At 34.2% G+C, this 24,350-nt stretch overlaps 2 protein-coding genes across 2 annotated transcripts; one reads left to right on the top strand and one right to left on the bottom strand.

Moving 5' to 3' along the window:
* Positions 1-474: 474 nt before the first annotated feature.
* LOC135796947 (atrial natriuretic peptide receptor 1-like) lies at positions 475-13,057 on the top strand. The gene is made up of 11 exons (XM_065309075.1): positions 475-797; positions 856-1,045; positions 2,387-2,570; positions 2,634-2,842; positions 2,911-3,025; positions 3,086-3,624; positions 3,694-4,365; positions 4,428-4,583; positions 11,509-12,020; positions 12,087-12,458; positions 12,552-13,057. Exons 1-11 carry the CDS (start codon positions 570-572, stop codon positions 12,825-12,827), a joined length of 3,453 nt encoding a protein of 1,150 aa, XP_065165147.1. The 5' UTR covers positions 475-569; the 3' UTR covers positions 12,828-13,057.
* Positions 13,058-14,759: 1,702 nt separating this feature from the next.
* On the bottom strand, positions 14,760-18,759 carry LOC135796952 (coagulation factor IX-like). The gene is made up of 7 exons (XM_065309084.1): positions 18,480-18,759; positions 17,441-17,574; positions 17,119-17,255; positions 15,818-15,933; positions 15,583-15,754; positions 15,129-15,534; positions 14,760-15,041 (listed from the first exon to the last, which is right to left on the bottom strand). Exons 1-7 carry the CDS (start codon positions 18,583-18,585, stop codon positions 14,877-14,879), a joined length of 1,236 nt encoding a protein of 411 aa, XP_065165156.1. The 5' UTR covers positions 18,586-18,759; the 3' UTR covers positions 14,760-14,876.
* Positions 18,760-24,350: the final 5,591 nt, after the last annotated feature.

Raw genomic sequence — 24,350 nt, 5'->3', positions numbered from 1 at the left:
ATAACAAAAACAACAAGTAAACATATTGTTTAAAGTTTCACAACAATAAACCCTAGAAAATCAACAAAACACAAAATAAAACACTTAATTGATGATTTAGTAATCAATCATGCCTTAAAATATACACAAAAGGCTAAACTATTTACTTTTTCCACAAGTGGAGCGCTCAGCATCAAATTACATGCACTCAATAAATGGATTTTCCTTTTATTTCACCCCTTGAACTCTCCGGAAATGTTTAACCAAGAAAATTACAAATTTCCACATCAGTCTCTGCTAATCCACTCACGTGAAAACATTCATTCACGTTATTCACCGTTAAAACACCGAATTGCGAAAGAACCACAAACACCTTTATAATAATGATAAGTGTACGCTTGTATCGTATTTATGTGTGTCGAGAGTCATTATCAGATCTATAGATAATATACGCGCAATAATTATTGTCCTAGAACGTGCGGCAGATGCCTATCAACCATCAGTACGGCAACAATTACGTATACACTGATATTGCGGTCAAAGAATGTTGAAAAACATGAAGTGAGAGCTGTGAAAAGTGCGAAAGAGGAATGTCTTCGATTTGGTTGATCATCTGCATGCTGATCTTGTTCCCACTGAGGTCACAGTGTACTCTACGGGCATGGAGTACAGAAAATTGTCCGCGTGTAGTAAAAAGTTGTCGTCCGGACTCGGGAGATGAAGATACCAAAGCATATTTGTGTGATCATACCGGGTGTCATCTTAGAGTAGCTGTAATACTACCAAATAATACTAATTATATAGTAAATGCTCCAGAGGTAATCAGTTTTTATAAAAATATTTTAAAAAATTACTTTTGGGAATTTTTGATTTTAGGCGTTGTTGGCGTTACAACAAGTTGAAGATCACGCTAGACGGAATAATTTCTTACCCAGTAGACTAAATGTCACTTATAAAATCTTTGATGATCAATGTGAGCAAGCCCACGCAACTATCGGAACCGTGGATGCTTACAGCCAATTCTCAGCACATGTTATTTTCGGCCCTATTTGCGATTACAGCTTAGGTAAGTCGGCCATTTTGTAATCACTCGGAAAGCTTTCCTCTGCTTGCATAAGAAGCTACTAATTGCTTATCATCTAATTGCTAGTGCAGTAAACAAAAATGCCTAAAGTTTCTCGAGTAATTAATTACTGACGCAAGTGGCTAATGAACCGGGGCGCGCACAAGAGTTCGCAAACAACACGCGAGCGAGTGTGCGTGCACTTGTAATTTTCATCACAATCACAGATTTGCAAGTAGCCGCCACGTCATCGCATTGTTTTCGACCTTTTTCTAATAATAGAAACTTAAAAGCGCGGCAATTACTCAACTACATCTGATAATCGACTCGATTAGGATGTTTCATTCAATTACAAAATATATTTATACCTGAGTATATAGAAAAAACATGAGTGTTGACGTAAATGTATACTTAGGTAAAGATAATAATTAATATTGCATTAATGTTTGTATGTTGGTTAATTTGGGAAAATACCACTGAGATTGGATACGTGGAATTGTATTACACAAACATAGAAAACCATTTAATTTACACAAAATTTATTTGATATTTAATAAAGTAGAGGATGACGAATTGATTAGACAGTTATCTTGGTGTCATTATCTTTATCACAAAGCATTTCGACCTACTGCGAATTGCATAATAGAATCACGTTGTCTTTTTTTATTTGTTTTATCTATTTGTGTTGCGATAATAATGTGAAAGATAATAATGAATGGTGATATTTTTAATAATTTTACGTCGTGGTTAGTTTTTGTGACTTGCTATAGACTTTAAAAGTGTGTAATTTATTATAGTGATAAAATAATTTATTGATTTCATGCATGTTAAAGTTTAATTGCAAATAACTGAACACTAGTTAATATTAAACTGTATTATTGAGGTTATGATGTTTTTCTAGTGTTTACATGTATGTATGGTTGCATATCACATTAAAAATTTGTTATCTTGCTTATATTGTACTGATTTATTTATTTTTTAAATAGTTTTGTTTGCCATTTTTTTTAAAACTGGCAAATTAGTGAATTAAAACACAAAATTTGCTATAAAATGTAATTTAGAACCTAATTTTCTTTAAAACCTTTGGAAAATTTGTCTTAAAAGTCAAGAAAAACATAAAAATACGCAGAATCTACTTAATTTACTCGGAAATTAATTAAATCTGCAAAAGTTTAGTTGATTTTAGCTCGAGTTCCACTAGTTTCCGATTGCAAACGTTGAAAACTTCAAGTAAATATCAAATTGCATGTTTACTTATTAGTTTTCATTGCAATAATGTGCATACTTGGTTGCATATTACATTTTAAGTTTATTTTTCACTAAAAAACAAATATTTTGTTATAGCAAGTACTGGAAGGATAGTAAAGTTCCTTGGAAGTCATGGAACACCACTTATTACAGCAGGAGGATTTTCTTTTGACTTTGTCTCCGAGAAAACAAGCTGCGACAAAGAATTCTTCATGCTTATTAATGCAGGCATCGCCGACTATCAATCTTTCAGCGAATTCTTTTATTTAATACTTGAAAGGTAATTATAATCAACCACAACTCGAATAAACTTTTAAAACATTATTTTTTAAAATTAAAACAGATATAAATGGAAGCAAATAGCGTTAATGTACGAAAAATACGACCAAAATGAAGTAGGAGGCGACCAAAGTTGTCAACTTTTAATGAAAACAGTCATCGGCGTAGTAAAAAACGAAATCCCTGATGTAAACTACCACGACGGTGATATTTACCTCCAGAAAATCACATACGAAGAGTACCTCACTAAAACAGTGGGCACTCAATTCGGAAGTAGGTAAATACAACCTACTCACAATTTATACTCATCTAATACTTCTTCTTTGTGAAATAATATACAGTTATTGTAATGTGTATGAGCCATGCCAACACCCGAAAAGTACTCATTGAAGCGGAGAAATTAGGAATGACCGGAAGTGGAGAATATGTCTTTCTAAACTTTGACATGTACAACAAGTAAAAACATCATAATATAAATATTATAACAAAATTTCAACAAAAAACATCAAATTTTAGTGGCTCTCAACCTTGGTACAACGCTAGTGATGACGATGTTACTAATGAACGAGCAAAAAGGGCTTATAGGTCATTATTAACTTTTACTCCAATGATTGAAGCACAAAATGCGCTGCAGCAAACAAAAAACTCAGAAAAAGAGGAAAAAGAGGACGAAAAGGGGATTATTTTGTCAAAACCAGGTGAAGCTTATCTGGATGGAATATATGACGGCTTTCTATTATATTTATCAGCGATTAAGAACTTTTTATCAGTAGAAGACTGGAATGAGCTGTCTTTAAGAGGTGTAGATGTCGTTAGTAACATGTACGGAAGGCGTTTCACAGGAAAACGCGGAGAAGAGGTTATAATGAATTGTAATGGCCAAAGAGTTGCTAGTTATGCATTATTACAACTTGGAGATGACGATAAATTAGATATAGTTGCAAATTATAGCACATTGAATAAACGCATGCATTTTATTAAGAATATTAAATGGGTAGCTGGCAGACCACCACCGGATACTCCAGAATGTGGCTATGATGACTCAAAATGTGCAGGTTTGGAAATATAACCTCAAAATTTAAAATTTAACCTAAAAATATTTAATGTAATGTTTATTTTTGTAGTAAACGTGCAATTATGGATAATTATCTGCATCATGTGTCTCCTCGTGACAGTTTTTGCATTCGGATACAGAATGTATAAAAAATACCAAGCAGAATTAGACCTGGCTGCCGATAACTGGATGATTCACAGTCATGAATTGGCGCAGACTCAACAACCACGCATGTCTGTAAAACCGCCGGAAATGGAAAATCATACACAATCGTTCATCTCACAGAGAAACGATAACAAAGGATATGAAGTAGCTCAGTTTAACATGAATGATGTGATTGTGAAATATTTTCATCCGCCGACAAAGATTGAGTTGGATAGAAATCGGCGTGTGAGACTGAAAAGAATGCGAGATCTTTCACATCCGAGTTTGGTAAAGTTCTACGGAGCTTGTTTGGAACTCGACCACACTTGTTTGATCACTGAGCATTGCCAGCGCGGGTCACTTTTGGATGTTCTGAAGGATGAAGGGATTGTTTTTGATGCAGTGTTCCAACTTTCGCTTACAAATGATATTGTCTTAGGCATGCACTACTTGCATAGCAATGATATTACGCATGGAGCGTTAAAATCGACGAATTGTTTGATCGACAGCCATTTTGGCGTTAAACTCGCAGATTTCGGTCTTGATTTTATCAGGATGTATGGGAAAGTGCCTAGTGATGAAGAGGAAAGATGTAAAAGTAATAAGTTTTAAAATTTTTTGATTAAATTTAATTTTTTGTGTTGTTTTGGAAAATTTTAGAATTACTTTGGACTTCACCGGAAATTTTGAGGTTAAAAGTGGCGCCGCAACCCGATTTGGTAAAGAAAGGTGATGTCTACTCGTTTGGAATTATTCTGCATGAAATTATCGAACGGAAAGGACCGTTTTACCTTCGAGAAGCTTTTACTGCTAAAGGTGAGTGCTTTAATTTATTAAGTTTTGAACTCACGGAATATGGAAACGCGCGAGTATCATGCAATGCAATTTGTCGCTTTGTGTAGCTGAGTATAGTTTAAACAAACAACAAGACTAGTTTTGTGTTTCTAACTTTTCGGCGAGCTACACCAGCTAATTTAAAGTTTATTCACTATAGAATCATTAGGTATATAGGTGTATGTTTAGGCAACTTGTCATGCATACTTGGTTGCATATTATTCCATGACTCATCTAGGTTAGATTTATCATTAACATGACATCTACTTAAACGCAATTTGCTAAAATTAATTCCTGTCAGGATATTTCGTATGATATAACACGTAAACGTACAAAAAGTATGTTTAATAATGCAAAATTGTCTGTTACTCTTCTTTCACGGTCTGATATTACCTAGATGCGTATAATAAATATAAAATCAAGTGGTGGGTGTATCAACCACTCTGTTTTCTTACATGATCCTTGACAGCTGCGTGAAAAAAAAGTTTCATCGTTTGAATATTCAGCACTGACAAAAAAAAAGATCGATATCTACGACTGCTCACTTTACCTTCGAGTTTTTCTCTTGCGTTAAGCTTTCGATTTCTTGACGCAGCATGTCTCGAAATAAAAGTGAAGGTGAAACACGTTTGGAGAATCATTGACATGACACGAGACATACTCGTCGGTGTATGTTGAGCGTTGTGGCGCCGCGAAAAAACGAAATAGGCAATTTCGCTCGAGATCAATGTGCGCGATGCTGAAATTGAATTCAGCGCGGAAACGTTGATCCGCAAGACGTGAATAACAAAAAAAAAACATGAAAACGCTTTCAATATTCATGCTTACTTCACGAAGAAAAAAAAAATCAAAATCAAAGCAAAACTTTAACTTTATTTTACTTTACTTAAGCGATAAAAATTAATTATGATTTTTTTAATTATTATTTTTTGCGTTGCTGTTATGTGTTATTAAGGGTGGATTTTCTCAAGGAATTAATTTTTAATTGCGCTGCGTGAATGTAGGTCAAAGTGATGAATATTTGACGTGGGTTCCTCACAAAATAACGCATTTATTTTAGACGGGTTTATATCAAATATTTACGCAGCTTAATTTCTAATTCCTAATAGAAGCAAAAAACAAGTTTTCCATTTAAAACTTGCGCGGTTCATCGACTTAATTATTATTCTGTGCGCTGTGGAACTTTGGGCATAATTTAAGACAATCATCTTGGCTATATCCGCAAAAGTTCCGCGGTTGTTTTTGCTTTTTATTAATCGAAACTTTACCAAACTAAAACTATTTTCTCGTTATCGTAGTTTGAATGACAGACAAAAACGACAGTCTGGGGACACGACGTGACGCTAACAATCGTAGAATAGTCTGCGGAGTGAATTAGAGACACGTCTATGAAGTTAGGATTAATTAATACCACGGCTTGATTATCCACGGGTTGATTTTGATGTTTACTGAATGAATAAAGCGCTTAATTTAGAAAATCAATGAAATCAGATGAAAAAAATTAAAATAAATTCTATAAATATATAAATATAAATATAGAAATTATATATTTAAATTTTTTACATTTGTTTTTTGCGTATAACACACGAAAAATCGAGAAAAACGTGTTGGAAGTGGAGGTGGAGGCGCCGGGAAGCGAACGGCAGGCGCAGGATCGCATCGATTGCGGATCGCAGTGTGAATAGTGAGACGATCGCGTGAACACGCGTGTTCCTGCCAGGCGTGAAGAGTGCGCGCATTTAGTTCGCAAACGCCGGCAAGTTAACATCAAACGAAAATTTCAAACCAAAAAAGCTCAACAAAATAAATTATAAACTCTAAACATTTATGTACATAAACGAGTAATAATTAAACTTTAATTATTACGATTTTCTATATAAATTAAAGCAGTTGAAAGTTTTAAATTGAGTTAAATGTCGCTGTCGCTACCGACTGATGCTGGTGGAGGCGCCGGGCGTGAAGTCGGCACCTCCACCTCGCCGCGGCGGGCAGTCAGCCCGCTGTTGGAGATTCGTCGCCCGCATTGTACACTCAACTGTGACTACTGCAATGCTTTCCTTGAGGATCGCTACAGACAAATGAGTATGTTAAACATGCAAAAATATTTTTTTGTGTTTTTTTTTTGTTTTAGTTTTGAAATGATTTGTGATTTTTTTGCTTTACACGTTCTCTTCAATCATTTTAGTGGGTGACAAGTTCGAAATTTACATAAAATACAAATATGCATCGAATAGTTGGTGGTTCATTCATGATTTCAATGGAATACACTTTGTGTGCATCACGCGAACGCCGCGAGAGTTCACACGCAACTATTTATGCAATGCGCCCTAAAAACTACCCGTAAATACTATTACTCGGAGGAAATATAGGTGAATTGTTGGTGGATTTTACGAATATTTAGTAATTATAATAAATTATGTTATTAACTTAGATTTATAGTCATTTTATGAGGAAAAATTCCGAAAAAAAGAAAAAAAATTGTGTAAAAATAGAAATTTTTGATTTATAACGATAAATTGCCTAAATTAATTACTGCAACCCATGGCAGACGATAAATATTTGCGTATAGGTTCATTAATTGTTGATTTGATGACGAAGTTCGTTACGGTTACTCGTTAATTACGTTTTTTCGCTGATCAAACTTTCGCTTTACTTTGCCAAATGATGAAATATGAAATGTGAAATCAATCTCTCGACCCAGGCCGTAATTAACGTTGCTTCCCTTATTCCATAGGAACTCAATCTGTCTTTCACCGAAAGATGATACTTTTCATCTCTCGACTTTTTAAGTTTTTTAACTAAAATTAATCTCTGTGTAGGTATTACTTGTATATACAGGAATAACGACGCAAAAAGCACACAAATTTATAACTTAATTAGTAAATTATATATTTAGTTTTATCATGTGAGAGTATTCTTATCAGAATCGATTGTATCGACTGTTGAAACAAGAGAATTGTGATTGACTCGGAATGGCTGCGATTGCTCCGATTGCTCGATTGGCGAATGCAAATATTGAATCGTTAAACACGCCGTCCTGCGATAACAAAACATTCCGTTTCACGGCGTTCCGGGCGTGCGGTGGATGTGTATGTATGTGATAGGAGAAAAAACTACGCTGATATCGATTGGGGAAAGTACCTACGGACTGAAAATTGCAACAATAACAATGAAAGTGCAAAAATTACAAAGGAAAAGAGGTTTTTAAAGTTAAAAAGCTCTGGAGTTGTAAAAACAGTTAAAATTCTCATGCTTTAGAATGAATTAGTTGTAATTGCTAGAAATAATGTAATTTTATCTTAAAGTTCATTATTTTACAAGTATGAATAATTTTATGAAGTTTTTACATATTACGTAAAATAATTAAAACGGAAATGTGCAAAAAAAATCCAGAGAATGAAAGAATTTTTATATTTTACTGCTTTTGAGCAGAAAAACAGTGAAGATTTGATTGTTTCATGAATAACTAACTGTAATTGTTTAAAATTATATGGATTTTACCTTTTTGTTATTTTTTAACTGGAATTTCTGAACAATACGTAAAATAATTATAATAGGAACTTTCTACAGACTGAAAATTGCAACAATAATAATAAATGTGCAAAAACTTAAAAAAGAAACTTTTTTATATTTTATGGCTTCTACACAGTAAAAACAACTAAAATTTTAGTGTTTTATGAAAAATTTGTTCTAATTGTTTATAATATTACAAATTTTATCTTAAAATTTACTATTTAATGAATAATTTTATGAAATTTCTAAATATTAACTAAAATAATTATAAACCTGGGCTTATATTACTCATAAACAAAAGTTAAAGCTCATTAAAATGTCTAAATCCGCCATTTTAACATTTTAAGTATAAGCACTTAGTAATTAAGTTAATTTTTAATTCCACGCCAAACCGCGCTCTTCATTATCTCAATTCCCTCGCGAAGCATCTTTTTCTTCACTAGGGAAACATTCATTTTAATATTGCATCATATTTTCACGCATTTCACGAGAAACAAAGCAAAAAACGCAACAAAAAAATACACAGCATGTTTACGACCGAAATATTTCTCCACTTCCTGAGTATACCCGAAGTGTACATTAAACCGATGATGATTAAATATGAGGCCGCAGCATATGCGTTAGTTCCCTTTCTTTATATATTTTTTTCTCGTTGTGTGTGTTTTTTCGCTTTGCAAATCGACGTCGAGCGGGAAAAATCCGGCTCGTTACGGATTACTTCACGACCGGCTGCCATAGAAACCCGGCAAGATTTCCAACAAGAAACTTACTCTGCGAATAAAGCATCAAAAGAATGAATGTATGTAAAAGCATTCATTGGAATTCATTTAATTGGAAACTTGTGTCATGAAAATATAATTTTTCCGTGTGCTCAGATAAAAATTGCTCGCACGTGTCTCATCAGTGATCACGTTCGCCAAACACATATTCTCCTATCGTGCTATCGGTTTTCCGCTGGGCTTTTATCAGGAAATCATTAAAAAAGTGTGCGCGACACGAAACGAAAAACAAACTTTTAATAAAAATAGTTTTTTACGATTTTTTTGCGTTTTATACAGGAAACTATTACATTTTCCACTAACACATTACTTACTGTAAGGAAGATCGAGCACATCATCTTAAATTACACAACAAAAATAAATAAAAATAAAAACAAGCTGTGTGTGTGCGTTAAAATGACATTATAAAACTTTTACATTCACAAAACTTGCGTTCAATGTCGAAGAAAACCGTTTAGAAAAGGAAAACTTTAAGATGACATAAAATACGCGTCTAATGTCTTTGTTTTCGTTGTTTTGTGCGATAGAAAACTAAAATAAAATTGTCATAACCTCTTTCATGGACAAGGGTTGAGTTTGCTGTCGATGCCGGTGGTAGTACATCGTTGTCGGTCGGTTTTATCGTCGAGCTCGTTGCAATATTCACGCTCAAGTTGCACCGGCTGCCGGGCGCTAACGAAAGCCGATGTAAAGCATTACAACGATAAACTCGAAAACAAAATTAATTTAGCGCGCAGTGTGCAGCGAGCGCATATTGCACATCTTTTAAAGCACATTCGAACTTGCAATTAAATGTTTTATTAAGCGGACGCGAAAAATGTTTTCATTTCCGGTGAGAATTCTATTTAATTAGATAATAACTCGGGGAAGAAAAATTTTATGTATTTTTGTTAAAAATTGTGCAAAATGATGTTTAACTTAATTTTGAGGTTAATAAAACCTTAAGGTACTCGTAATTTATAAAACTAAAATTTTGAGGTTAAAAGTATAAATTGACGTTTTTTTGACTAAATATAACTGAAAAGCCTTATTTTATGAAATATTTAGGTTAATATTGTAACATTCAGTATGTTTACAATGTATTTTATTTAATAATTGTATATAATGGTGTTTACTGGTGAGGATAACTCAATTTTGAGGTTAAATTATCCGGAAAACAACAATATACTGATATTACAACATCAAAACAATTTTTTTGTTATTTGAATGATTAAAGGTATCACTTTGTGCACAAAGATACAACATATGTTTGCGTTTAGTGTGTTTTAATGATTCTACTACGTTTAAACTAAAATTCTGCCCATTTTGAGGTTAAAAATATGACACTTGACAGTTTTTTTTACAAAATACAACTAAAAATATGATTTTATAATAAATTGATGTTGATATTGTAACATTCAGTATGTTTACAACGCGTAAAATTACATCCCTCCACGTGAGGACGCATTGGCAAATCGATGAGATGTGGAAAACGCGAAAATAACACGTTTAAGTTGGCAACACGCGCGTCCCGTCTGCATTCAACAGGACGGCAAGCGAACTCGAGTGGAATGGAGACGTTTCCCAATCGCCGCAGAACCCGCTCTTCACTTCGCCCTCGTGCAATTTTTCCTCGGGCATAATCCAATCCTGACCCTTCCTTCCATCTTCCCGTTCGGCTTGTCGAGCTGTCGCCCAGGCGTCCGACAATCGATTTATGCAAAGCGTTAAATTTTCCCAGCGACACACGAGCATGCAGTTAACATTGAAAATCCGATGGAGGGACGGAAGCGCGAACGGGGAACCGAATTCATTACATATTATATTGTTCACTTCACCTACTGACCGTATAATACTAACCTTTAGCGCGAAGGAGGGAAAGAAAAAGGGACATAAAAAGAAGTGGAGTGTGAATTGGGTGATTCATTTAGTATATATACGCAATACGCTGGAATTATCGCTAAGGGGGTATTCATGCGGCTCTCGGGGGCGGCAAGAGTTAATAACATGAACCACATGCAGTGGTTATTAGTGTTAGACTCCTGCGTATCGTAAAATTTCATTTTTTAAAATTAATTTGAGAGAAAATAACAGAAATCAAAATTTTTTAAAAGAAAATGAAATTTTATTGATATCTCATAAAAGATGACACTAATAACCAAAAAAGCTTTATAAATGTATAATCTGATTAGAAAAGAAAGAAAAAGAAAGACAAATCAGAAAATTATTAACAATTTTAACTAGATATTTATAAAATACTTAAATTTTAATTCTTTTTTCAGTTATGGACTAGTAGAACATTAAAAATCATTTTTCTTTTGCAATTTTTGCATTTTTTGTAATTGTTGAAATTTTCAGTCTGTAGGTCCTATCAGTTATAATTATTTAACAAAATATTTAAAAATTTCCTTAAATTGTCCATAAAATAATCAATTTGAAAACAAAAATCATGAAATTTGAAACAATTTCAACAAGTTCTTCAGAAAACACACAAAATTTAACAGTTTTTATCACTCTAAAGCTGTGAAACGTTAAAAATCATTGTGCCTATGTAATTTGAGGTACTTTTTGCAATTGTTATTAACCAATTTCACTCAAAAACCCGCATAAAACATTGTCCTATACTTTGATTACAGAAATAGTTGACAAAGTAAAAATGCGTCCCGACCAAGAACCTCTACGCCCCCATCTTGGTGCAGAAGATAAAGATAACAAACTCACTGATCTCATGAAAGAGTGCTGGGCGGAGGATGCTGAGCAACGACCCGATTTCGGCAAGCTCAAAAACATGATACGCGAATTAAACCGAAACAACAAAGGTAACCTAGTGGATAATCTCCTCAATCGTATGGAACTCTACGCCAATAACCTAGAAGCACTCGTAATGGACCGCACCAATGATTTCCTCAGCGAGAAGAAAAAATGTGAAGATTTACTCTATCAACTCCTCCCGAAGAGTGTCGCATCACAATTGATCAGTGGTCAGACAGTGATTGCGGAAACTTTCGACCAGGTCACGATTTGTTTCAGTGATATTGTAGAATTCACCAAGTTGTCAGCAGCTAGCACGCCACTGGAAGTTGTTGATCTCCTCAATGACCTCTACACGACCTTCGATGAGGTCATAGGGGATTTTAATGTTTACAAGGTTAGAAAAACACTTTTTTTCGCCACGGGGTTGTGTAAATATTATTTTTGTGTGTTTTTCCCTAAGGTGGAAACAATAGGCGACGCCTATCTGGTAGTTTCCGGTCTTCCGGAACGTAACGAAAATCGACACGCGGCGGAAATCGCACGAATGTCCTTAAAACTAATGGAGACTGTTAAAGAATTCAAAATCCGCCATAGACCAAATGATCCACTTAAACTACGCATAGGAATGCATACAGGGTCTTGCGTTGCGGGTGTGGTGGGGTTAAAAATGCCGCGGTACTGTTTGTTCGGTGATACGGTTAATACTGCCTCACGTATGGAGTCTAATGGGTTGCCGCTTAAGATCCACGTTAGTGCGGATACGAAAAAAGTCCTGGATGAATCCTCTCCCGCCGGGTTTCAGTTGGAGTGTCGTGGGGAGATCGATATCAAGGTGGGTGTTGGAGTCCATTAAATCACTATCATCATATGAATAATTTATGACTGATTTTTTCGTCTTTTCTGTTTTTTTTTTAATAAAAAATAGGGTAAAGGTAAAATGACGACATATTGGTTGATCCGAGAAGTTCCTACACAACCCAAGGCAAAATCACACCCACAATCACAACCGAAAATAGTCAGGACCAATGGGGCGGCAACACTACCACCACTAAAATCAACATCAACATCCACATCCACTTCAGTGACTTTACGATCTCCCACACGGAATGGTACGGCTAAACCCACGGCAATGGTGAGCATCAAACACCCTGCGGAGGAGAATATCCCTTTACTGCAGATGCCAGTCAAGCCGCCGGTCTAGGCGGGTGGTAAGTAGCAATTACACCAATTACCTACGCACGTGCGGCGCCGATTCGAAATTGGACCTAGAACTGGGACCCTAACCTACAACCAAACCCTCACATACACATAAACTAAACTAAACTTACTAAATGAACAAATTGTTGTTAGATAAGCGGATAAATATTTATAAACTAGTATTAGTTGTTATATGTACAAACAAATAATATATAAACATATTTACTTTGCGAATTGTGATGATGATGATTTTGAATTGGAAGGAATTGTGATGATGTGATTAATACAGGCAAAATATTTACTCAAAAATAGAAAAATTGGTTGATGAAGGTAAAGAGAAGGTCGTTTTACTTTCAGTATTAGTAATTAATTTAAAATTTCGTTCACTATAATAGTGTGTGGGATAACGTTAAATATTTATGCCCATAGTTAACAAATTCCGGAGTTAATTATTTACAGATGAGCAGCCGAGCAAAAATCCGAAAACGGAAGTCGCGTTTTATTATTCAACAGGGAAGATAATTCTAGAACAAAGGTCATTTTTTGTCTTTAACAGAACCGTAGTATTTTTTTACAAAAAGAAATTTTGCTCTAAAATTGCCAGTGTTGGAGTTGCTGTATAAGTACCGAACATACAAAAAAATTTAATAAAATTTGATTTTTTCTGTAAATATTAGATACAGTATTTACAAAATTATGGTATTATAATTCTAAAATCAAAATTAATTGTTTGCTTTAAACAGAACCGTATTTATTAATTTTTTTACAAAAATAAATATCCAAAAAGATGCTAATGTTGGAGTTGTAGTATAAATACCAAACATACAACTAAATTAAACAAAATTTTCTTACTAATAATAAATTAATTATTTCCAAAAAAAAATTATTTATAAAAAACATTTTCTTGATTTTTTTTGTCTAAAAATGATTAATAATTGTTTTATTGAGTTATGAAAGTTTGAAGGTGATTAATACACATGCCCTTGATGTTTTCAACAAGAAACAGCTAACTATTCACTGATTGACCAGAACAAACAAAATTATTAGATTATTAGGCATTTTCCTTGACCGTGAAATTAAAAGTCAATTTGATCGACCTTCATCAATCGATCCCCGACAACTTTCGAAATACAAACAAGTGAAACCAAAGAGAAAGTGAAAAAAGCACCCCATACTTTGCACCAGCAGTTAAATAATGTAATTTTTTGCCGCCACAAATTACAGTGGAAACGAAGGAACGGAACGCCCGAAAGGAAATGTAATTGTGGACCAGTAAGCTAAATTATTCTCTACATACAAGTACACTACGAGTATATCCATTAGGAGCATAAAAACAAACAAAAACTAAATTAAACTGAAACAAAAAACGTCAGTATTTGTATAAATTATAAATCATTGTTTGTGTTTTGACAGTTTCTAATGAAACAGAGTATTAAATTTCTAAAATTGTTTGAGCACGAGAAGCAATGAATAATTGACTGTGCGCTCTACATGTCAAAGCCGAGAGAATTTTTTATTTATTTTTTTGTTACTGTCGCAACATAGAAAAAATTAAAAAGAGGACCAAAGGACGAACGCGCGAATGTTTCCAGTCGCGCGCGTCGCTATAGACGTCCTGAAATCCTCTTCGGTAAAAACCTTTGAGTTGCGTTTGATTTATTTATGAAAGGAAGAAATCCAAACGGAATAAAGCAGCGCGCCAATATGAAGCGAGGCGAAATAAAATACAATAGAAAATAAAACTCAATTTGCGCATGCGCATCGCGCATAATAAAGATCTCGGAAACAGAATAAAATAAAACCTGAAAATAAAAAATTCTACACGTGGCGCAGATGCAATTAAATTATTAATTAAACTCGTGTGCGAAACGTTGCGCACATTTAATTTCTTGTTGCGTTGCAAACGTGCTTACGTTACACAATAAAAATTTAAGTATTATTACTTGAAGCAATTGTTTACTTGGATATTGTATAAAAGAAACCAACTATGTATTATATTGAGCATTAAAATTATATCTATGTTGACATTTTCTCTTTTTTTGTGTTAATTTTCTTATTTTACGATAGTATTTCTGACAATCCACGGAATATACTTATCAACACGCGTGTAAATCCCCGGCTGATCCTTATTTCCGCATCCGATGCCCCAGGACACAATCCCAATGGCAACCCATCTGCCATTTTCTAACTGGTATACAAGAGGACCACCCGAGTCACCCTAGAGAAAAACAAAACACGCTAATTAACATCTTGCTAATTTAAACCCAAAGGATCCGAATGAAATAAATTTCAATTAATTATTCACCAGGCATGAATCCTTGCCACCTTCATACGCTGCAGCGCATAGGTTATTATCGGAGATGCGCTGCGCAAAAGCATCCACGCATCTTATTTGTGGCCAAACCGGCATTGTTACTTCCAGAAGGACATCACTCGTAGGACCCATGTATGCCTGCTGTCCCCAACCAGCCACGGTGACAGTTTCACCCTCGTAGGTCCTATTCAGAGGAGGTAGGCAAATAGGCCACATGTATGAGTTGAAGGTTGCCGATCTATCCAGGGTTAAAATGGCGATGTCATGCTCATAAGTTGCTTGGTTGTATTCTTCGTGTTTTATTATTTTTACAACTGCGAAATCCCGAGAGCGTGTTTCATCTGCACGCCGGAAGTCGTATTCACCAAGGCGGACACGAATATCTTCATTTCTTAAACTATTATATATGGTTAGGTAAATGTGTATAATTGGTTGCATATATTACTTTTCAAAACAATGCGCAGCTGTAAGTATATGTACATCTGTTATGACTGCACCGCCACAAAATTGTTGTTTTTGTATTGTGGGTTTAAAAAGTGCAGCGAGCCATGGCCAACGTTTTGCAGGAGTATTACGTGAACCACTCGCAGGACGAGCCAAGGACATTAAACCACAACCTAATAAAAGTACATAAAAAGTGTTCGGTGGGTTGTATATGATGAATAATTTAATATACACACCGGTGTTAGCATCTTCTTCACCATACTCGTCACCGGAAGCCGGTAAATCCATGATGACCTGTGCGCCGGTTAAACTCCGCAGCAGAATGTCGTCCGGGCAGCATACACCGACGTGCCTGGAATGTAAAATTACGAAATCAACCCACGCGCCACTAATTTGTGCGCGACGCACATAAATACAACTATTATTATGTGTGGTGCTTTATGACAAGGGCGCAGGTTGGATAATTTGTCGAATTTGGTGAATTTCCACCGAAGTGTTATGGTCAGTAGTTGAATAGAACAGAACACAGCACGGTTTGATTGATTTACAACCGAGCACGGTATTAGTCATGATGTTTGTGTGTGTGTTGTGTGCAAATGGTAAAATGAAGTAAAACGTGCGCTTTGTGCGCGGAAACTAATAAAACTCCAAATGAGTCGGCCGAATCAACTGTTTCATTCAACTCGGACGGTTGGCATACCGCAAAACATTCCAATTTTGTTTTTTGTTTGTTTTTTTTAGACACAAAAGAGAACTTTTTTGTTTTTCGGGGATCAAATATAAATCTTCTAAATCCTGTAAAATTGAGTAGCACATCCATCTATCTTCATGACTTGGTATGCATGAGAAGATACGACTTGGCAGGATCCCGCAGGATTTCCTAGGCACTCGTCGGGTTGAATTTCGAGCTGGCACTCGACCGCCGCCAGTGAACTGCAGTGTGCATGACCTGCACCCTGAATGTTAATGCCCTATTTCGCTATTCTGCCTTCTCACACTATTTTAACCCTGTTTTCATTCATAATATAAAGCTTTTACTGATGTTTAAATCATCAAATCTTATAAATGCGTATATAGAATAAATTTTACTAAATTTATCTCCCGATTTGAGTTTATTTTATATAAATTGTTATTTATGGTGATAATATTTTGATAACATCCATCAATTTTCCTATTTTTTTTAAATTGGTTGATATTCAAATAAAATTTATTTTCTTTTTATTTCCGTCTTGATGATGTCAAAATATTTCTTGTATTTTTAGGTTTTTCCTAAAAAAATGATCTCAAATCCCTTTTTACACGATTTTTACTCATTTTGCATGTCTATCAAACTGTCACAGCCAATTTTAACACAATCAGAATAAAAAAACATTAAAACTGATTTATGTTTTTGACTTTTACGCTTTGAAACAACAAAAATCAAGTAAAATTACAATTTTTACCTTTATGTTTTGAGTTCCCGTACAACTAGCGAACATACACTTTTAATAAAATTTCTATTGGTGATGAAATGAAAATAAATGTAATGTATACGTACATTTTTTCAATAATACAGAGATAATCCAATGAAGACTTGCTACTGATGCCGACCACGTCCATTGGACAGTAGACGACATGCTTACAATGGCCTTGCACTTCGCCGGGACCCACGCACTCCTGATATCTGCGATTCAACTGTTGGGAAACGAAACGAGAAACGTGAAACGAGAAATATGCATAAAAGCACAAAAAATACTTTCAAGTAGCTTTCAATAGAATATTCCAATTTCCAGATAAAATATTAATAATGAAATCTTCAATAATAGAACGCAATGCAAAAATAATTTTAAATTTTAAATTAATAATTTTCAATTACGCACCTTAAAACGTTTGCTTAATATCCCAGTATATCTTTTAATCCGATGTGAATGTAGAGCTTTCTTATCGGCAGGATGCAGGATATTCCGCGGCGCATCCACCAATTTTGGCCGATTAATAAGACCTTCATCGTCGGCTGCAGAGAAAAAAAATAACTTTTAAATATTTATTAAATGTTAAATATTAGGTTTGGAATATTTTTTGGAATTCACTTGGTAACAAAGAAAAATGATGATGTGGAAATATAAGTAAAAGTAATTTCAATCTAACCAAAACAAATTTGCTCAGTGCGGTTGCAAGTGAAAAGTTATTGCATAGAAATGCAAATTTAAAATGTGACATTATACTACAGGGTAAGTAACAAATTTATAAATATAAAATTATGATATCTACAGGAAGTGATAAACATGCTGTGATTTACGTATATGTTCGGCACTTATACCGCAACTCCAACATTGGTACATGTTTAACATTTTAGATTTTAAAAATATTCTTTTAGCTATAATACGTCAAAAATGTTAATTTTACTAATAAATATTATTTTAATGTAGATTATTCGTAATCCTAAAGCTGCAATATTTTTAGAGGCCCGCAAAATGTAAAAAATATTTCAAAATAAAAATAAAATTGTCAGAATTATTAAAAAATACTATATTTAGAAAATTTACCTTTGGCAAGACCGTAAAATTACTATTTTTTTTTCTTTTTTTTCTTTGAAATTTGATTCAAATGATTTAATAATGTCACATACTGTATAATTATGTTAGTCACATTATCGATTTTTATCCAGCACTCTGCGTACACCCCTCACAATCACAATCACACGCATTGCGCTAATTAAATATTAAAATATATGATTATTAGTATTTCCGGTCGGAGAATTTGATAAATGAACGAAATAAATGCGTAAAATTAATGAGATAAATTCTGAAAATAAACCTGCGCGCTGATAGAAGCGTGTTACATTACGTTTCGTAATTATTTGTGCCTATTGAAGCGTGCGCTGAAGCTTATTTCGTAAACGAACAAATTTGCGTATACCTGCATGGTGCACGCGCCGGGATTCGATCGCAGCGCACAATAGAAGCAGCAGGAACAGCACGGCAGCTGCCCTCGCCGTGGCAATTAGCACCGGCCGATGGGGCATCGTTTGCGGTTGGCGGCCAACCCTCAACACGACACTGGCGGGAATTTTTATTTATTCACGCATCAAGTATCACAAACTCGTCTGTATGGGAGTCTGGCAGTGTAGCAGCGTCCAATTACGAGAAATGTTTCGCAACTGCACAGAGCATTCAAACGTTTGGAAGTTGGAATCTTACTGAGAGAGGAAATATGTTTTTATTTTTATATTGGGTTTAATTGAGGCTTAGGTTGGCAGTTCCTGTCGGTTCCGCTCGTGGTGATAAATAGCACCCACGTTATGTTTCGCAAAATTTATCAGTATTCATTTAGTTATAGAATAATATAAAATAAAAATATGTTTTTGTAATAATATCGAGCTGTGAATAGTTGTTGAAGTTCATGAAGTTGTAAAATTATTTTTCATTTCTTTTTGAAATACGGACGACGAAGACCGTGACTAAAGTACTCGTACTTGTGTCGCCGCGGCCCGGCATTTATAACCTTACATTTCCCAGTAATATGCAAGCAAATTTTGATGATTTTATATACAAAAACCTCAACGTGGAAAAAGAGTGGAAGTAGAAAAAATAGCGTCAACCTCACGTGGCTAAACGTTGTTAAACACCTGATTGATTAAACAAACGCTACGCTAGTTCTTAATCAATCTCGTGACAAAACCCTGTTTAACGACATAATACTTAATATACTATTTTGGTGGTATAATTTAAGGAAAAAATGTTTTTACTCTTACAGCTCTTGAGCAGTAAAAACATGTTTAATGGTTCGTAAAATAAAAATTTCTATTTGTACTCCTAAAAATCAAAGGTAGAAATAAAATTCTTATTATCCTAGAACTGCTAAACTTCTAAAAAAGCGGTGAAACGAAAGAATTATTCATTTTTAACCGCTAAACATTATTTTCTGTAAAATGCCTATGCTTTGAGTTCACATACATCTACCGAACACCTTTAATAAGAAATTTTTCTTTTGTAATCACCATTCTAAAAAAATGAATAAATATAATAAATATGAAGTTTTGACCAAAATTAATTAAGATAAAACTATTCCAAAGAATAAAATACAAATATTTAACTAGGATACAATTGAAACCACAAAGAAAGTCAATAGCAAAATTGGTCAACAATAAAGCTTTGCAAATATTAGTACAATACACCAAACAAAGGCATATTTAGTGTATTTCTATATATAATCTCTGGAATTCCGATTACTGCCCTTTGAACAAAACGAGGATGATACCACTGTGTAAATTTCGTTCCGCGTTTCCGAATTTCGCGATTGCACAGCCTGTGCTTGGCTTTGTTCGCGCTGAAACTGAATCCAACCAGTTCCAGTTCATCTCTATCATTCTCTTTCGCTAGGCTTTGCTTGCGTTGTGCATTCGCGCCGATATCACAATTCCATTAACTCCTGTTTAACATTTACTCGACGCTTGCATGGCTCCAGACTGTGAGACTGTGAATTAGGCAGTCTTTGTTTTTGATATGGATAACACCCTTGCTTCATCAGCAATCCGCTTGAAGTGCAATTTCGTAAGATGATCTCAGCATCTCAGGATGGAAATATACGAGTATAAGTGTATGCGTTAGTAATTAATTAAAACTATACTATTCTATAGTCGGAAATACCGGTATCAATATCGGTATACCGGTATTTTTATTAATCCTTTAAAAGTCAATTAGTTTTATTTGTTTTTATTAACCATTCCTATTAAATTGATAATGTATTAATTTATTTTTATTTACTATTTAGCTTATTCATTTTGTTTGGTTACTTAATTTATTAAATAATTAATTTTGAATATCCCGGTATTTCGGTAAACAAATCAAAATTATCATACACCATCATCTACACTATAAATATAGTATATTAAGTATCAAGTGGCTAAAGAAGAGTTCTAGTCACGAGATTAATTAAGAGCGAGCGTTTAATCAAAGCAGTGTTTAACAACGTTTTTTTCTACTTCCACTTCAACGTTTAGGTTTTTGTAAATGAATTTTATATTTTAAATCTTCAAAATTTGCTCGCACACTTCTGGGAAATGTAAGGTTACAAATGACATAACGCACGCCTGGACATGATAATTTGCATAACATTTTATATGATCTGGTGCTGCGCCGGAGGCAAATGCGCAGGCGCTAGCCCCACCCCGTGACTAAAGCCCGTGACTAAAACACTTTAGTCACTGCCTTGGCCGCTCGTGCTAAAAGTGCAACTTTTTGTGCCTTTAAATCCTGGAAAAACTAGGAAAAATAAATAAATAATTTATGTCTTAATAATACAGGGTTGTACTTGTACTTGTATCCATGGAAACAAAACGCATGATGGTGTAGCACCATATAAAAATATTACGTGGCTCGGGTTTTAATATTTACTTCACGCGGAGAGTTTGCTGGAAGCCGGCCAAAACAACTCGTAAACTGCGCGTAATGTCAAGTGCGCTACGTGTACGATATGCACCATTGTGCGAACCTGCACTATTGTTACATTTTGTATAGGTAATACATTTTTCGTATGCAACAATGAGTTGCGTACTTGTTTTGATAGCACAACTTTTTTGGGTATTGTCAAAAGTCCTCTATTGTGCAATCAACGAGATTGTGATATTAAAAATATATTAAAATTTAATTTTAGATTAAGAATGGAGGAATATATTGCTACAGAAATATTGAAATATGAATTTTCATCCTTTCAAAATATTCTATAGAAAAATATGTAATATCAATGTAGCAGGTATAGAATAAATATTATAGCAAGAAAAAATTTATATTTTTACAATTTTGAATTTGATTTTGCTTTAATAAATAGTAAAAATTCTGTATTGCAACGACCTCAGAACGATATATGTTGACAATATATGTGGCTATCTATAGAGACAACAGATCCCTAACTAATCTACTGCACCTGAAACAAATGAAACGCGAATGACTCGAGAACGTAGGTAGTAAAAAAAACACATTTTTTTTTTTTTTTTTTTGAAAACATTTAATAAATTAAGTATAAACAAAAACAATTAAATAGAAAATAACTTACACAGTACATATTTCTTATTGTTTACGATTTAATAATAATTTTAATACAGTACCTTTTGACGAACAAATTACCTGCTAATTTTTAGAATTTACATATGATTGACATCATTGATGATTTTACGACGAGAGTTTTATTATTATGTCACTTGTGCCCTGATACGTAGGTAGTAAAAAAAAACACAAAGTAGAGACGTTAATAATATGGAAGAGAGGGGGAAAAGGGGAGTAATTAATTTAGAGGAATATTTGAGAGAGTTTTTTGGTTATTTCTATAATGATTTTTAAGGGGATGATTTAGTATGTTTTCTGTTAAGTTGGACGCTAAAATGTGATGTTTATAAAAATTGGTATTTAATTTTTTAATGTAATTTGAAATTGTTTCGCAGCGCGTACGTTCATGAATAATTTTGGTGCGAATTCGAGATTGTCGCGTGATTTTGAGTATGTTCCGGAGAATCGCGTTTTGGAAAATTTGCATTTTGGATTTAGTTGTTTTTGCAGCAAGTTCAGTTACTTGTGATCCGTACGTTAAAATTGGAAGAATGTAAGATTTGTAGATTTGGGTTTTCAGATGTGTATTTAATTTTGAATGGGGTCCAAGAAGGGGGTATAATTTTGTTTTGGTAATTCTGGCTTTGCATAAGGCTGAAGAGATGTGTTTTTTGAAAGTTAATTTTTTGTCAATAATTACGCCTAAATATTTAGGGTCGGGTGTTTCTGGGATGTTTAAATTGTTTAAAGAAGGAGTAGATTGATGATTTTTGGATTTTCTTCGGTTGCCGAAGTAGGTAATTGTGGATTTTTCCGGGTTTGGGAGGAGTTTCCACTTTTGGTAATACATTTGGAGTTTGTTTAGGTGTTGTTGGGTGTATTTGTTAGCTTGAGCGGTTTGAGATGATGTAGTGATGATTGCGGTATCATCAGCAAACAAGGCAATATCGGTATTTGGATCGGTAGGAATGTCGTGGGTATAAATGTTGTAAAGTTGGGGAGAAAGTACGCCGCCTTGTGGGACCCCTGTGGTTAATTTTTGCGAGTTGGAAAAAGTGTTTTGAAGTTTTACTTGGAAAGAGCGATTGCTCAGGTAGTTGCGTATTAGCAGGATTAGATTTTTGGGATATTTTAAGAGAATAAGTTTATAAATTAACGCGTCATGCCAAATAGTGTCGAATGCTTTTGTTAAGTCTATTGTAGTTAAAGAGGTAGTTTTGTTCAGATTAGTGTTAATGGTGATTTTGTTAATAATTCTAGCTATTTGCATGTTAGTAGAATGATGTTTTCGGAAGCCAAATTGGGAGTCAGGTATAACTTTAAGTAATTGGGTGTGTTTTGTTAGTTCTACATTAATAATTTTTTCGTTAAGTTTACCGAGCATAGAAATTAAGCTAATAGGACGATAATTTTGTGGAAGTGTTGGGTTTTTATTCGGTTTTGCTATTGGGATTACTACAGAGTGTTTAAATTGTTTAGGGAAGTAATTTAGTTGGTAGCATGCATTATAGATTTTTACTAGTTGAAGGATAAAGTTGTTTGGATATTTTTGATCATTTCGTTAGTAATTTTGTCTTTACCAGGAGATTTTTATTGGGAAGTGATTTAATAAGTGATTGTAATGACGTGAAATTTATAATTGGATCACATGGATTTGTTTGAGGTTGTTGTAGGAAATTTTTAATCGTATTTTGTATGTGGTCATGAAATGTGTTATCGTGTAGGTGATCGGTAAGGGAGGAAGATTTGGAAAATTCGTCAGCCAGGGCATCACTCTTTTCTTGTGTAGAAAATTTGATGCCATTGGCCGTGAGTAATGGAGTGTTTTTTTGGTTGGGAATTCTTAGTTGTTTTATGATTTTATGAACGGATAGGAGATTCTTGGTATTGGATAGTTTATGATTCCATTGCAGGTTGGTGTAGGAGGCAATTTTTTCATTAATTTCTTGGGACATTTTATTAATTTGGGGTTTAAGGATTTGGATTAGATTATATTTTTGGGATGTTTTACGTAGTTTGTTTTTGGTGTTAATTAAGTTTAGGATGTCACGGGGAAGTTGTAATTTATGTGAGGGAGTGTTTATAATTTGTGTGTTTTTGTGGTATGCATTCAAAGTGGCATTTGTTATTCGGTGCAGGGCTTTGTCAATGCTGTTAGTACTGTGTAATGGAAAATTGGGATTTTGGTTTTTCAGGTAGTTTTTATAATTGGTCCAGTTTGTAATTCGGGAAATTTTGGTATTTAATTTTATGGGGACTTTTAAGTGGATTCGCGTGGCGACAGGTAGATGATCGGAGTCCAGGTCATTGACCGTTGAAGGAGGTTCAACGTAAAATTTTAAGTTGGTGACAATTAGGTCTATTGTGGAAGGATTATTGCCATTTGTCGGGTAATGGGTGTAAGAATTTTGTGGGTAAAGTAAGTTAAGTTGTGGATGACAATTAAGGAAATCATTTAGGATTTTTCCATTTTGGTTAGTTGATGAATTATTCCAGTTCGTGTGTTTCGCGTTAAAGTCGCCAAGGATTATGGTATTTGGAAATTTTGTGATATATTTTAATTCGTTAAGGTCAGATGCAAATTTCGGATAATTATAGAAGTTGGTAATGCGAATTTTATTTACTAGGATGCTAATTGAGTTTTCGGTTTCGAGGAGTTGATCATAGTGAAGTTCTTTTTTAATGTATATTGCAATTTTTGTTGGAAATAAGATTGTAATTCACAATTTTGGAAGAGGTTTTTTGG

Source organism: Atheta coriaria, unplaced genomic scaffold (genome assembly GCF_025399875.1).
Source record: "Atheta coriaria isolate IRGN ID8LTWV9N9 unplaced genomic scaffold, Caltech_Dcor_3.1 hic_scaffold_8_pilon, whole genome shotgun sequence".
Taxonomy (NCBI): domain Eukaryota; kingdom Metazoa; phylum Arthropoda; class Insecta; order Coleoptera; family Staphylinidae; genus Dalotia; species Dalotia coriaria.
The sequence above is the reverse complement of the archived record's forward strand: the minus strand, read 5'-3'. Positions and strand labels throughout refer to the sequence as shown.